The following is a 15,876-nucleotide window of genomic DNA, read 5'->3' as shown; positions in this document are numbered from 1 at the left end:
TTGCAAAAACTCAATGAAAAACTCACATCTTCTTGCTTATTTTATTTGGACAAAATTACTTCTATTTGCAGTAATATACATGGAATTTTTTTTCTTTCTACTTCTTTTGTGAGTTGTCAGTGGCAGGGCTGTTTCATTTTTTGCTGTACAAGAAAGGAAAAAAATATTTTCATTTATATCCTACTAGCTTAAAGTATTCAGACACAAAAGAATGAACCAAACAAAGCCTAAATGAGTTTTCCTACCATTTTTAGATAGATTTTGACACTCAGCAGGTTGAAACTACTTAAGTCTTTTCTCATGATTCACAAATAAGTCCACCATACGCTTTAAAAGTATTAATGAATATATCATCCTGCATAACACTAATGCATGCATTATTCATTCTGCCTCAGCTTGTTTGAAATGTTTGCATGAAGAGGAACCATAGTAGGTGCTGTTTCATTTCATCATTTACAGTGCCTGCAACCTGACTGCAGTAAAATTTACAGCACTGGGCTCTTTTATGATTAATATACCACTGCCCTAAGAATCTGCTATACTTTTGGTACCATTATACACATGGGTTTCTGTTGGATACCACTCTTTGTGACTTCACATATCATTAATTTAAAGCTAGCAAATGTTTCCTTAAAGTATGGTTTTAATCTTATATATCAAACATATGAGACATTCTACAAAATTTGTGGAAGAGCTCCTTTGGAAGAAGCTGATACAATTCAAGGTAAGCAAGCAACCCAAGACTTATCTGCTTGTGTCTACTCATCCGTAATTTAGAACTAGATAATTCCCCAAAATAAAAGGACCTATAGAGCTTCTAGTCAAATAAATGAATAAAAGCACCCAGCAAGGTCTTGCTCATTTGGTTATCAGGCACAGCAATGGAGAGATGGAAACTCCACAACACATTAACCCTGATGCCCCCTCTTTGCTCTTCTCCTTGGAATTCCTCATCATGTGAAGTAGAAAGTAGCATGAAAAGCCCAAATAAAACTACTTGGAATGGCTTTCTTGTGATGGAATCCACTGTGTTCAGGGGACTGAAGGAAAATGGAGAAATCAGGATGTGGTCAGGCCAAACACAAATGGAGTCATAACAAAAAGCGATAAATCATGAATACAGCTTCTTCTGAAAACTGGGATGGAGACCTAGCACATGAAAACTTACCTCTATGAGCAGCCATGGTGGAAACAGCTGTCTCCTTCCTTATCTGAATTCTACTGAGAACATTTGAAATTTCCTGGTATAGCTGTTACAAGAAAAAAAATTTGTTTTTTAAGTGCGCAACAATAAGTTAAAGGTGAAGTTTTTATTTCTTCTCATTTTCCCATTCCTCACATGTGTGTAATTACAAAAGCTCCACTCATATTTTTAATTAAAATATTCAGCGCCAGAAAGCAGCTGACAAACTGCTTCAGCTCTTGTAACCTGTAGCACAGCCCTTTAGGGCATCATTTACCAAATTTGACCAATATGTTTAACTGTTAAAACAAAATTAGCAAAGGTTTGTATTACACACCGCTTGCCTTGTATGTAATTAAGAGTAAACAAGCTCTGTTGTCTCCACTGGTATCTAATATGGTTTTATAATAACCAGACAGAGACAGCCTTTGCTGTTGGGAAATTAATACTATATAGAGTAATGAAAAACTGGGACTGAAAATTTCACTGTAGAGTTTCAAGATACAACAGAACTGAACAGACAAAACTTTTTAATAAAAGATGTGATCAAATACCAGACATGAAAACACTCGGGTTGACTAAAAGACCCTTGGAAAGAAACCATTCTTTAACAAAAAGGCCTGTAGAGTTAATAACCAGCAGCCACCTGAGACCCTACCACACAGTTTTAACAGCAGCAACAGAAGCACAACTAGAAGGGAAATAAAAGACTGTTTCAGTTTTAAACATACTAACAAGATATTACTATAAAAACTAAAAATTTTTCCAAAGCACTAAATAAACCTTCAAGATAGCGAATCACTACAAATAGGTGAAACATGATAAGAATATACAAATACAAACATATTAAAAATCTATTAATGTACCCTGTAAATTCCCTATCACTTAACTGTTTATAAGTTTCAAGGGAATGACAAGGAGGAGACATTTGTTAATAATTGCTGGGTTTTAGATAGGATCCATGCTTCAACTTTTATACTTCAAAGTCAAATGCACAAAATTTTGCAAGATACAACAACATGTTTTCCTTTTGAACAAAAAGTTTTAGTTAGAAATAAAAATCAGAACTGATTTTTCACCAGACAATTTTTGAAATGTTGTCTCCCATATAACAGGGGACAGTTCTGTTTGGTTGGGTTTTTTTGAGAATGATTTAGCACTAGTACAACAGTACTACTACAACAGTACAGAACAGCTAAGTACACATGGAAAAAAACCTGCTCGACCAGAAGTCATTGGAAGAAGTGGACCTCATTTCACTAAGGACAAGATGTCATTCTACATTCTAAATATCAGTAACATTTTAAGAGCTGACACCTAGACAGGAAGCATTCAGTAAAATGAACATTCTTACGCTTAACAGAAAGTCTGTACTATTAACGTTGTAGAGATGGCAATGACATTAACTCATTAATTATGGGATGTTTATATATTTATTATATAATACATTTTATATATTTTGCATTTATTTTACATAGTTTATGTTGTATTTGGTTAATATATTTAGAATATTATTTATATTTTATAATTTTACATACTTACTAGAAAGAAGAAAATTTAATGAGGAAAGTAAAAGAAGTGATGGGACAGTGTGTTATGGCTGAGGATTACCTGTTTATGCAATGACCTACGAGTGAAAAAGACATACCACAGTTCTCTGGCACTTAGTCAAGAAAAGGTTCTTCTTTTTATTCCAGTCTTCTGATAGTGCTATCAGATGCTGCTGCTAGGATTGACATGACAGGATGTACATACAGGCACAATTCTATCTGCACAACAGATGACCACATCAAGTGTAACTACACATGTCAATACACAGGAGTTGGATTTCGACTGGTGCCGATGTTGCCCATACATTTTTTTCAAGATGTGAATTTCCATAGCTAGATGTTCTGCAGTGAATGGGCAATACCTCAAGAAAAGAATACTTCTTGGGGTTTGTTCCTTTCTGTCTTTTATCTCTTCATTTCTTTTTTTTTTTTTTTTTAATTGACTGCAACTGTCCTTTTTCTACCTTTGATGTATCCTTCTTTACATCCACATTTTCATCTTTACAAAAAGCCTACAAATGCACACAAGATCAAACACGCTGTTGTGAAAACCATATTTCTGTTGACTCAAACTCATGGTCCAAGTCAATGCTAATGCTACAGAAGTCATGGAGATCAGCATAGTAGTGGCAGAAATAGGACCCTCCTGATGGCTGCCTCATAGTTACACATTACTGGAAAAGCCATCATCTAAACTTCACTTTAGAAGCATTATGGCATAACACAGTTACAAGCATCTTGCACTCTAAGGTAACAAGATGTCACTTCATATTAGCCTTTCTTGATTTTCAGATAAAAAAGCACGAGGCAGAGAAAGAAAAATTCTGCTGCCCATTCTCACCTAGGCACCATTTTCATGCTCGCAACAGACACACAAACTGTTTTTTCTTATGCCAGACCATTAACTTCTTACATATATTTATATGGAACAAGTGACATCCAGTGGTTGGTACAGTCAATTACTATTCAACTTTCAAGCCAGGTGCTCCATCTTCTCCCTCCCTCCTCCTGTTCTCTGTCTACTCCAAGTGCCCGTAGTGAGTCAATCAGTTTCTCTGTTCAAGAAGAATTTCTTCAGGACCCTCACCAAAATAATCACAAAGGAGACTGATACAAGGATTATGGAGGTTAAGGGTCTTTTCCAAACTAAATGGTTCTCTGATTTTATGATTCTATAATTAACACATTGTATGATAACCAAACAGGTGTGGGATAGCAGGCATTTATTTTATTTTATATTACAGACTCTAGAACAATGAAGTGATAAAAGAATGTTATAAACAATGTAATTCTGTTACAGTTTGAAGTATTTTTCTTAATTTTAAAGAAGTACTTGATAAAATATTTAAATCAATTACTCTGGTCTGAAAGACATCAAAAGCTAGAAAACATAATATAGTATTTAAAAAAACGCATTTTTTTCTACCTTGAAATATCCTTTTTATCCACCATGCAGACACAACTTTTTATTACTTCCTTACAGTAAGACACTTCATTTTTTTTGCTGTGTTAGCAGTAACGTGCATTCTATTTTAAATCCTCTCTTAAGCACTTAAAAGATTTTAGTATTTAAAATGAGATTAACAAACATTGCTGCTGAAGATAAATGGACAAAGTCATTCAAGAACAAATGCCAGAAATATGCACTAGGTAGCTTTAATACCACATCAATAATTTTAGATCCTATAACAATAAGAAATGGTAGAACATACAGGTTTGTTTGACATGCCACAGAAAACAAATTTTGAGAGAACAAATAATGTAAGACCAAACAATATAGCTGGGAAACAAACCAGAGCTTTCAGGGTAACGTGCCCTTCAAAGCTGAGTACAAGGCCATTTCTAAACGGAAGAAAATGAGGTTTGAAAAATGTGTCCATTCTTTTCTCAACTACATCAATTGCCTAATAAAATAAGTCAACTCTCCCTTTCTTTTTTAGTCTGTTATGACAACAGGCCACCAAACAATAGCAATAACCAACTCCCCAAGAATGAGAAGTCTTTTTCAGAAGATGATGTTATAGCTGCTTCATTACATATTCTGCACAAGGATTATTTCTCAGTGGTAACAGGACACAAGCTAAGCCAAAGAGAACTAGCTTGGACATTTCTGGAACAAGCTTTCGAAACAAAAAAGAACCTCTAAATACGCAACCAGGCAGCAGCATACTTAAATGTCTTAGACATTCAGGGAAAAAGTGTTTATAGAGAGAAGTATCAGCTGAAACCTACATTTTGACCACTCACATCTACATACGCCACGCATACAAACAGCTTTACATCCACTGTTTGGACCTCAACAGCATTTATTCCTACAGGATTTTAATAAAGGATGGCAAAAAATCAGCCTTAAAAAATGTGCTCATTTTGTGGCAACTCATATATTCCATCCTGAACACTAACACCTCTACTTGTAAAGTAGAGGTATTGCAATAACAGGCAAACTGGGACTCCCCTTCTTAGAATATCAAACCTTCCCTAGCATAGAAAGATTCTTTAAGGGGCTTTCTTTTCAACCATCCCTCACATTGGGCCTTAAAACATATTTTCTATACAAGAAATACAATCCAGCAAAAGGATAATGGGTTTTCTTATCTACAGTTTAATCAGAAAACATGAATTTCATATTTCAAAGATTAAAATCTCAACATTTGCATTTGTTAAATGCCTCTATTTTAACAGCTTGTGAATACTGACCTAAATCACAAGTAACTCCTAATAGGAGCACTGAAATTTGTGGATACAGCATCAGATGCAGAATGGATAAAGTGTCTTTATTTTGTGGTGGGGTTTTTTTGATGAAACTTTTAATATAGAGAACTGAAAATTTTCACAAAGCAAAAAAGCTGCTTTAGATCCCCAACTCCTACTTGTCAAAGTTCCCTTTGTATTATCTTTGCATTCAACACAATTTTACATTTGAAAACCATAGTAATTATTTTCCATGTTTCCATCCCGATAAACCATGGCCACTGCCTCCAACACAAAGTACAGACAATTAAGAATTCAACAAAAACTGATTTTCACTCACAAAATGTACCCAATACTGCAAGTTCATCAGAGTAACTTCCAAACCAATTGCAACTATTCCTAAAAGGCATAAGGGAAGTAATTTTTGGAGCTAGACAAAAGAGAGTTGATATTAACTTTGCTTGGAAATGGAAAAATATTAATGAATTTAAATTCTGGCAGAATGCTTCGGTATTTCCTGCAAAGGACATAAGTCTTCAGGTATGGTAAACTTAGTGTCAAACTGATCAAAACCTGATCTACTTCCCTATCCTAACCTAATATATTACTTGGTAAGTCTGGCTGAGAGTCAAATCAGTATATTCTGAAGATAAAATAAGAAAGATACTAATTGAAAATGAAGCTCAAATACTGACTTTTGCACCTCACCAACATGCTTTTTTGAGGAAAAAAAAACAACAAACAAACAACAAAACAAACCAAACAAACAAAAAATGTTGCCTGCTGGAAAAATTCTAATAAAACATCTTTGGAAGATACTTATCTTCCAAATACTAGAACTTATTTCTGAAAGGACAAGCAAGCTAAAATACTCCAGGTTTATTGAAAACTAATGGTAGAATATCACCCAACAAACAAAACAAACACAGGAGGAGTCTGGAGAGTTCATGGGTTTCAGGTGCTGTTTGGTAGAAGATCCAGCTTTCTTCTTTCCCTTTTTAAGAGCTTACAGTTTTAAAGATAATTATTTTGATAAGAATGCATACACAGAAACAATGTGTTGCTAACACTGCTACTTATATTATTTAAAAAATAGTTGCTGTTTGTAAGCCATTGTGCATTTTCTGATATGGAAGGATATCACACCCATTCAAACACTGAGATTTAACTGTTCAGCCCAAAGCCACAGAGCTGGTCCTTGAATAGAATGAAAGAGAATTGATTGTTACAAAAGTCAAACTCAAGCCCTCTTGAAAATTTTCTGATTTGTCATGTCATCGACAACAAAATTTCAGATGCCTCATTCTTATCTAGGGGGATACACTGCAATTCATGATGGAGACCAGCACGGCACATCCGGAGGGCAAGCAAAACAAGTCTTTTTATCTAGGACGTTACACTGAGCTCTTTGAACTGTATTTTGGTCTTCACTGCCATCTTAGCTTCATCCCAACATTGTTTTGCTCAACCTTTTAATAACATCCATTGCAATAAATCAGAGGAATTGCAACATGTGCATGACTACAGTAATCTCAAGGTAACACACTAGAGTATGCTTCCAAACTAAAACTAAAGTTTCTTATTCATATCATCTCCCATTCAGGCAATATTCACTCTATTGAGATCTTTAATGAACATTCACGGGTACCTTAAAGAGCAAATGAATCATAGAATCAACCTGACTTCAAAAGGAATATAACATGAAAATTATAGCAACACCAAATTGCACTATGTTGATTATACTTTTCTGGTTTTAAAATTCAAATATAAATTGATCACCTCATATTATATGGCTCATGAAACTAACATTCAATGGATACATTTGGAGAGAGCATGCTGATGAAAAATAAGGACTGTTGATGTGCCTATAAATCACAGAAAACACAACTTCCTGTGTTGTGTCCACACATTAACAAATCCACCATAAAACACTTGAAAACTTAAGTTCATTGTACCATGGCCTATGACAACAATGAGCTTCTGAGAATGCAAAATCAGAAAACCAAATGGTTTTTCCTATCCACATCTGTAATATTTTAATAGGGAGAATGGGCAACTGCTAGTTATTACTGCATGAGACAGCTTTAACATCTGCTTGAGCTTTTTAAGTTCACTAGCTGTTAAGTTTCCATTCTGCTAAGGATTTTTTAAATTATGGGTTAGACTGACCATGTAATAGAATAACTTAATTTCATGCTATGCTAGAGTTCAACCTCAATCTTCTTTCAGAAGACACTTCTGATTGAGTGTGAAGCCTTCTTAGCCCTTTTGTTCTCCAGTTCCTTTGTTGCTTCCTTTCTTTAATAGGGAAACGGTTATAATAACCAGGTTTATGGGTTTTGTCAACAAGGAACAGGAAAAGAAGGTCAAGAGACACACAAAGCCTTCTCTCACACCTAATTGCAAAACATCACACTGTTAGTGATGCTCATATTCAGCACATCAAACAGAACTGCATCACATACAACCTTATTTTTAAAGCTATACTTACATGGGAAGGTGTGATCTTTGCAGCAAGACTACTTTCCTTAGAAGTTATTAAGATGACAGCTCTGGAAAAAGGGCTGTAAATTAGTCCCTTAATGTCTCAAGCAATACCTTAAATTAATGTTTTAGGACAGGTTTTGCTACTTCAAATTATCACCTTTCGGGAACTTTGACCTTCAAATATTACTAAACCCATTTATGAAAATGTGTAAGTACGTATCTTCCTCTCAAGAAAAAACATGCATCACACTAGTTTAACAAAGTTAATGTGATATATCCTCTTTGCAGCTACAGAGCAGTTGGATTACACAAGTCATTAGCATTTGCACTTCTTCAGAATTGTTTTTTTTAAACACCACTCCACACTAGTGATATTGTCGGAAGAATTCTCATTGCAAGTCTAATGAAATGCGTATTTGAACAGCACTGTTTAGGTACAAAGTATCCAGATCTCTCAGTGTTCACACTCCTTCCTGTCAAGTTTTCCTGCAGAATTTGAGAGCTTATACAAAAATATAATTATGCTTATAGAGCAAAAATCTTTTTCTGTTTTGGGGTGGGTGGTTTTTTGAATTTAAATTTTTAGTTAACTAATTACAACTAACTAAGCCTTAGACTGGAAAGAAGTAAATTACATCCTCTTGATCTGTCTGATGCTCCGGAGATCTGGAAGTCTACCTTAGTAATTACTTTGGCACAACAGAATCAAACCTGGCAAAAAAAGCACTTGTTGCTGAGGATATGAAATGCACCCTATACGCTTGAGGATGTTTACTGTGAACTACCACTAATCTGGTTCTACAGACTGAATGCTCATTCACAGCTCTAAAGCATCTTCTACCTTAGTTTCAAAAGAATCCAAGTGTGTGAGCTCCAAGACTGCTCTGCAACAGAAATCAAAACTTAGGAAGTGAAGGAAACTGTGATTCACTCCAAACGCCATCTTTTTATTCAAACTGAAATACAGAAGTAGATTCAGTCCCTAATTTCCCTATCTGAATTAGCCAGAAATGCATGCTTGCTACAAGGAACCAACACAGCAGGATATACGTAACTCATTAGATTAAGATACGGTTTCTAAAATTCCAGACTAACGTAAGAGTTTGAGAAACAGATTGATGGATTAATAGATCACATAACTGCAAACTTGTCATTTGGCAATCAGTTAAATTCCCCTATTTACAAAATGTTAAAAAGCCAATTTACCATCACAAAACTCCATGTTTCTCAGGACAGAAAGTAAACACAGTGTGTGCTAGAAACAGCAGCTTTTACAGTTAAGAGTTTAACGTCTGATCTGAATAAGTTGCTGGCTCAAGAAAGGCAAAGAACAGGTAGACAATAGGCCAGGCAGCCTAACCTTGACCCTGGGAAGCATATATATAACCAATACCCCTTCAGAATATCATGTAAAACAAGACAACTGGGTAAAGGCAGGATGATTTTACCATGGACATATCATACCTGACCCATACGACTGCCTTCTGCAGTGAGATGGCTGATCCTGAGGACACATGAAGAGCAAAGGATTTTCGTACCTTGACTTTCTGCACGGCCTTTGACAAGGTTTCACACAGTATCCAGGCACATTAGTGACATACATCCAGTTTGCACAGGTGGAGCATCAACCAGACTCTAATGGTTGTGATAACAGTAAGAAATCCAGCTAGTGGTGAAGTAACAACATCATGAGGGGGTCAGTACTGAAGTCTCAAATTTCCTTATTATTGACCTGGACAATCCAAAGGAAATCACTCATAACAAGCTCACAGATTTTACGAAGCTTCAGGAACAAATTATTTCTGGAGGGCATGACTGCCAGAGGGACCTCAGCAGGCTAAGAAACAGGTTGACAGGAGTCTGATGAAGTTCCAAAGCAAACACAAAAAAACATGACTCAGATGGAATAACCCCACACAATAGCAGAGAGTGCAGGACAACTGGCAAGAAAACAGCTCTGCAGAAAACAAGAAGGTCCCACTAGACCATCATGAATGGTGAAACAGCAGCACAACCTTGCAGCAAAGGCCAACCACGTATTGGACTGCATCAGTAAGCACATAGCTCATAGGTAAAAGTGATGATTACCCTGCACTTCATACTTACGAGACTTCATTTGCATTAGTGTGTCCAGTAAAAGAAACCACTAACACACCAAAGTGAGGCAAGCTGCAACTTACCATTCACATAACATACAAGGAGAAACAAAAGACAGCGTGTGTCAGGCATAGATGGATAAGGGCAGAATTTTCCTGCCATATACAGTAAGACTGGTGAAAAAAGACTCTTTTCAGAGGGACACAGTAACAGGATTAGGCCAGCTAATGCACACAAATTGCAGCAAAGGCAATTCCAATAGATATGAAAGAAAAAAATTGTTCACAATGGTAAGAATCAAACACTGGAACAGAGAAGCTATGGCACCTCAACCCATGAAATGTTCAAATCAAAGCCCGCAGCTTCTGATCAAACTGCAGGCAGGAGCTAAACAGGGAAGATGGGTTAACTCGTGAATTAATGCCACACTGCAGCCTCTGACTCCTGGCTTGACCAAAACTCAAAGAAAACATGAAAGCTGCATGTCAGACTTGTGTTACAACTGAACAGACTCACAGATGGCTGAAGTTACTACCATTCACTCCAAAGGTAGAAAAACTGAAACCTTCACAAAATCAACTTGACCATCTTGTAGATCTAAATAACTAAGAACTGAGGCAAACTTATATGGTATCAGGCTCAAGGGCATAGGATTAATCTCACACCTCAGCTCTTACAGCTTTTTCAGGGTTTTTTTTAAGTCAAAAAGGCAACAAATATTGGGATCAACTGCTCGCAGAAGCTGTCTAACCCTTTTCATTTACTAGAAGTTGCTACAGTCACATAACATAATTTTAAAGAACTATTCAAATTAAAAAGCCAAATAAGCATATTTCACTGACTCCTTTTCATTACATTCTTCAGTCTCAACATCCTTGGTAGCAATTCGATCTTCTGACTCCCAGAAAGAATCTGAGACTACTTACCTACTCAACAAACAAACTACTTACCTACTCAACAGGAGAGAAAAGAGACAGTGATCAATAAGAAAAATAATTGACTTTATTAGCACTTCAATGATCAGCTGGTGTTCCACGATAAAGCACAGCTTCGAAGATAACACTGGTACCTCTGATCCAACAAAATGATATGGACATATTTTTAATTTTTTTAAGTTCCTCCCCCATTGTTTTTGTTTGTAGGCTTTGTTGTGTTTTTTAAAAAGCTACTTAGAAGCAGAAACATGTTGCATACAGATTTAGATTCACCATGTTTGACAAGACAAAAATTAATGCTTTAGGATGTTAAATCCCTTCAAATCCCATTTTGTTTAGTTGGGAGACAGACAGAGGATTATTTCCTTGTCTTTCCCGCTCTCCCATTTTCCTATTTTTTGCAGACCTAAAAGAAGAGTTGAATACAATGAAATCAAGAAGCCATATATGCTACAATCAAATATAGCTGCCACAATTTTTTAAAATTAAAATTTAATTACAAGTCTTTTCCTGCAGTGTACAACACATTAATGTTTACATGAAAATTTTTATTTCAAATTATATGAAAGAGATTTGCAAAAAGGGTAGCTTCCTTAATACATTGCTACAACTCTTAATGTAATTCCTATCAGTTCAAAGTCTGTGTTTTAAGTGATTTTCACACAAAACCAGAGGTAGCTAAGTAGAAATACTATATTTTAAATGAGGTCTCTGTACATGGTATAATAAAAAAATGCTTGTTCTATGAATCAAAATGGATTAATTTCAAGACTTACTTCATAACAGTTTGTCTTCCCCAAATATGACTGCTTTCTAACACAAGTACAGCTATTTCTATTTAGTCTTCGTCACCATGGACAGTTGCAACATCATAGTGGAAACACGATGAAGTCATTTTAATAGGCAAATATTTGAGTTCCACTCAAGTACACTTAACATAATAAAAACAAAATGGTAATCTATGTTCATAATGTAATTTAATTCTTTGCTGAACTTATTATAAGAATTTAACAGTGCTTTTAATTAGATTAAAGAGAAGTCAAATAATCAAAACACTGGATTTTAAGATTGGTATGTTTCTGTGCTCTTCAAACAATAGCTTATTTATTTAGAAAAATTCTAATAAAACTCCAGCATCTTAAATATGTTCGGAAGTGCATTTTCCAGCATCACAAAAATGTTAATTAAGAAAGCATCACTGAATTTTAAAGTAGCAAATACAGTGGAAAGTCTAAGTGAACATAAATTGAAACAGTGTTCCAAATTCTGTGAACAGATTGGGTATGCAAGATGTTCCGCCTCTGCAGAACAGGACCATAGTTTTCCTCAGACACTCAAAAAGGCAACAACTGGAAAAAATGGAGAATTTAGCAGCTGCTTAAAAAAGTTAAGCAGTGCAAGTATGTGTACTTTTCCTTCTCAGACTTGAACTTACTGGGTAGGTCCCTGAAATCCTGTGTTTACATAATGTAAGCGGACACTACAAAGAAGTGGAACTGTTCTTCTGAAGAAAAGTAACCTTCTTAGAATGTTCCCAATTCACAGCATCCATAAAATCCCCAAAAGAAACAGAATATTCTGTTCAGAGTTTCAGATCATGTAAGCATCTATTTGCATCTCCTTGCATCTGTTTGCAATTTGCTTGAAGTTTTGATGAAATAAATAGTTGTTTTGTCCATACTGGCCAAAGAACAACTTCAATGATAAGACAGAATACAGGTTTGGCACAGTATTTTCTAGTGAATTACCATGACAGAAGTACAGACAGTAAGGAGGAGGAAGCCAGTAACTACTTAAAGATGACCATGAGTTAGCTCCTGCTTCTAACAGCTCAGTGTTAACCTTAAAAAGCACATTTTCATTCTTTAATGCATTGCCTCATGGGAGATTCAGTTTGAAGGCCTAATATGGCCATCTTTTCATAAAGCTTGCATTCCATCCTTGGCACTGTTCAAGGCCAGGCTGGACGGGGCTTTGAGCAACCTCGTCTAAAGGAACCATGGCAGGGGGCTGGAACTAGATGATCTTAAGATCTTGAGTTTGGTTTCCAAACCAAACCATTCTATGATTCAATGATTCCCTAACTGAACTACATCTCCTAGGAGTCAATGCAGTCTTCTACAAATGCTGGCTGTATTATGACAGTAAAGAATTCTTCTAACTCTTTTTCTACAACCTCTGTGACAAAACAATACCTGCAATCATGAGTGGAATACAAAATCAGTATTTAATTTTTATACAATTCCCTGACTTTCGCCTGCAGGGCATCACAAGTCTTCTTGGCATCTCCCAGCAACATGGCAGTATTAGGTTTGTAGAAGATTGGATTGTCCACCGCTGCATAACCGACTCCCAAAGACCTCTTCATTACAATGACCTGCATGTAAAGAGTTCATGTTTGAAACAGCAAAAACCAACTGCAATCCCCCCTCCAAAGAAAGACAATACAAAAAGCAACTCCCACAAGCTAAGGGAGATGAAGAGGCTTCCAAAATAGGGTACTCACTGCTACAAAACTCTATTTCAAATTTTAATACAGCAGACAGAATTGATACCCAAACCACTTTCAGAAACATTTATTGTTAAACACAATATTACACATCACATGAAGAGACTGTGGATGCTACATATGCATATGCTTTTACTTATTCCATACAATAACATCAAAGCAAGATGGGCACTGATGATTATAACAGGGTTTTGAGGCTTTTTTCTTTTGAATTATTTTAGGAGCCAATTCCCTGATAGCAACACAATTCAGATGAGCATTCACATCAATCCTTGGTGCAACATTCTCTAGACTTCTCCAGACCATTACTCTGCATTACTTCATACATGAGATTATGGGGTTTTCTAATCCTAGAATAAATTTCAGCCAGTTTTAGATATTCAAGTTAAATTAGTTAAACATGGCACTTTCAGCAGAGAAACTATGAAGCTTTACCAGCTTCACCCATGTACATGCTTATTTCCCAATTTGCAACACCCTGATAAATGTATGTGCCTACGACTATCTGAATAGCTAAACCCTCAGAAGAACTGAGGTTACATCTGGGTTCAGAACAAACTATCAAAGATCTCACAATGAGGCAACTCAAGTCTATGTATTTTAGAAGAGACAAAGTTGCTTTTGAAGAGCAAAACTGGTGAGGTAATTAAACTATCAGCTCAACCTGCAGAAACTAAGCTCTTTAACCCAGCCAGTTACTGTTTTGATTCTTTTTATTTAAGCATATTATTCATTTTTGCATTTCCACTTCAATATCAAAGTTATCAATCAAATTTCCTATGAACTTAAAAAAGCAGGTATTTGTACAGAAATGCTTCAGGACTGCAAATGTGAGCAGAACATAATTTATTCTAATCACATTTTTTAGTAGAAGCACTTTCATTGGTCTTTTCTACTGCAATCACCACTAGGCTCACTAAAGCATTTGCTGATGATTATAAAATCATGAATAATGCATTACACTTTCAAAGTACTGTTTTGTTGGACAACTTGCAGAAAAGCTTCTCATGGAAACCAGAAGAGTAGGAGAATCTCGTTAGCTTATCCTATAAATCTTTTTTTTTTTTAAAAGCATGCTCCCTAAGGTAAGCGCTAATGAAACTCTGTTAATTTCACCTGTTTGGACTTCCAGACTTCAAGAACTGGCATTCCAGCAATGATAGAGTTTGGATCTTCCTGAGCTGCTGAATTAACTGTATCATTTGCACCAATTACAAGGACCAAGTCAGTTTCTGCAGCAAGACAAAGAAAATAAGACTGATGAAAAATTATCTGAAACCTGAACAGTGATGCTGATGTATTTTTGTGTTAAATCTGATCTTCAGAGGCAGAAAAACCTGTTATGGTAAGCACTCTACAACATTTATGGGGACTTCATTCACAAATATTTTTCAAATTTATCAGGCAAGTTATACGTGAGAGGCAAGAGTGCTATAAACTAGCCCAAGTAAACTGCAAGCATCCAGAACCCTGTTCTAAAGGACTTGTTAGATCATTCCACCTCACAAAATTAAACCCTTTGATATTTAAATGTGGTTTCGTATACACATAGTACCATGACTTTCAAATCTCCTTATGCCTAGCTTTTCCTTTGACTATTCTTTTGAAAAACCTTTTACCAGCAACTTTCTGATTTTTAAATAAAGATGTAAGAAAGCAAGATGTCTGTACAATGCTAAACTGGTTTGCAAGACATGACAGGGTCAAGTCATCCATGACACCTGACTTCAAGAAGTCAGTAAACAGTAGTTTTCCTGTATGGGGTAGTAATAGAGAGGGTGAGACCTCACTTGAAGTATTGTGTGCAGTTCTGGTGTCCTCAACATAAAAAGGACATGGAACTATCGGAACAAGTCCAGAGGAGGGCCACGAGGATGATCAGGGGACTGGAGCACCTCCCGTATGAAGATAGCCTGAGAAAGTTGGGGCTGTTCAGCCTGGAGAAGAGAAGGCTGCGTGGAGACCTCATAGCAGCCTTCCAGTATCTGAAGGGGGCCTACAAGGATGCTGGGGAGGGGCTTTTCATCAGGGACTGTAGTGACAGGACAAGGGGTAACAGGTTCAAACTTAAACAGGGGAAGTTTAGATTGGATATAAGGAAGAAATTCTTTACTGTGAGGGTGGTGAGGCACTGGAATGGGTTGCCCAGGGAGGTTGTGAATGCTCCATCCTTGGCGGTGTTCAAGGCCAGGTTGGATGAGGCCTTGGGTGGCATGGTTTAGTGTGGGGTGTCCATGCCCACGGCAGGGGGGTTGGAACTAGATGATCTTAAGGTCCTTTCCAACCCTAACTATTCTATGATTCTATAATTGTATGACACAGCATTTGTCACTTATTTCATAGCTACATCCAAGTAAAAAAGAACACTGCTCTCTTGGTTCTGAAGGAAGCAAATTTCACAGGCCTACTTAACTTCCACTCAAC

The 15,876-nt window shown here is 36.3% G+C and overlaps 1 protein-coding gene across 4 annotated transcripts in view; it reads right to left on the bottom strand.

Annotated features, from left to right (window-relative positions):
- Nucleotides 1–10,699: 10,699 nt before the first annotated feature.
- Nucleotides 10,700–15,876, bottom strand: part of NNT (nicotinamide nucleotide transhydrogenase) — a 53,275-nt gene continuing 48,098 nt past the window's right edge. For 3 of the 4 annotated variants that reach the window (XM_080636727.1, XM_080636726.1, XM_080636728.1), the window contains exons 21-22: nucleotides 14,569–14,684; nucleotides 10,700–13,320 (exon numbers count right to left, since the gene is read on the bottom strand). In XM_080636727.1, the coding sequence (XP_080492853.1) occupies nucleotides 13,171–13,320; nucleotides 14,569–14,684 (266 nt within the window). In that variant the 3' untranslated portion in view covers nucleotides 10,700–13,170. The remainder of the gene's footprint in view (nucleotides 13,321–14,568; nucleotides 14,685–15,876) is intronic. The other variant, XR_013958666.1, reaches the window with a different exon arrangement.

The sequence above is a fragment of the Psittacula echo genome (genome assembly GCF_963264785.1).
Source record: "Psittacula echo genome assembly, chromosome: Z".
Lineage (NCBI taxonomy): Eukaryota > Metazoa > Chordata > Aves > Psittaciformes > Psittacidae > Psittacula > Psittacula echo.
This window is presented reverse-complemented; position numbering and strand designations above follow the sequence as displayed.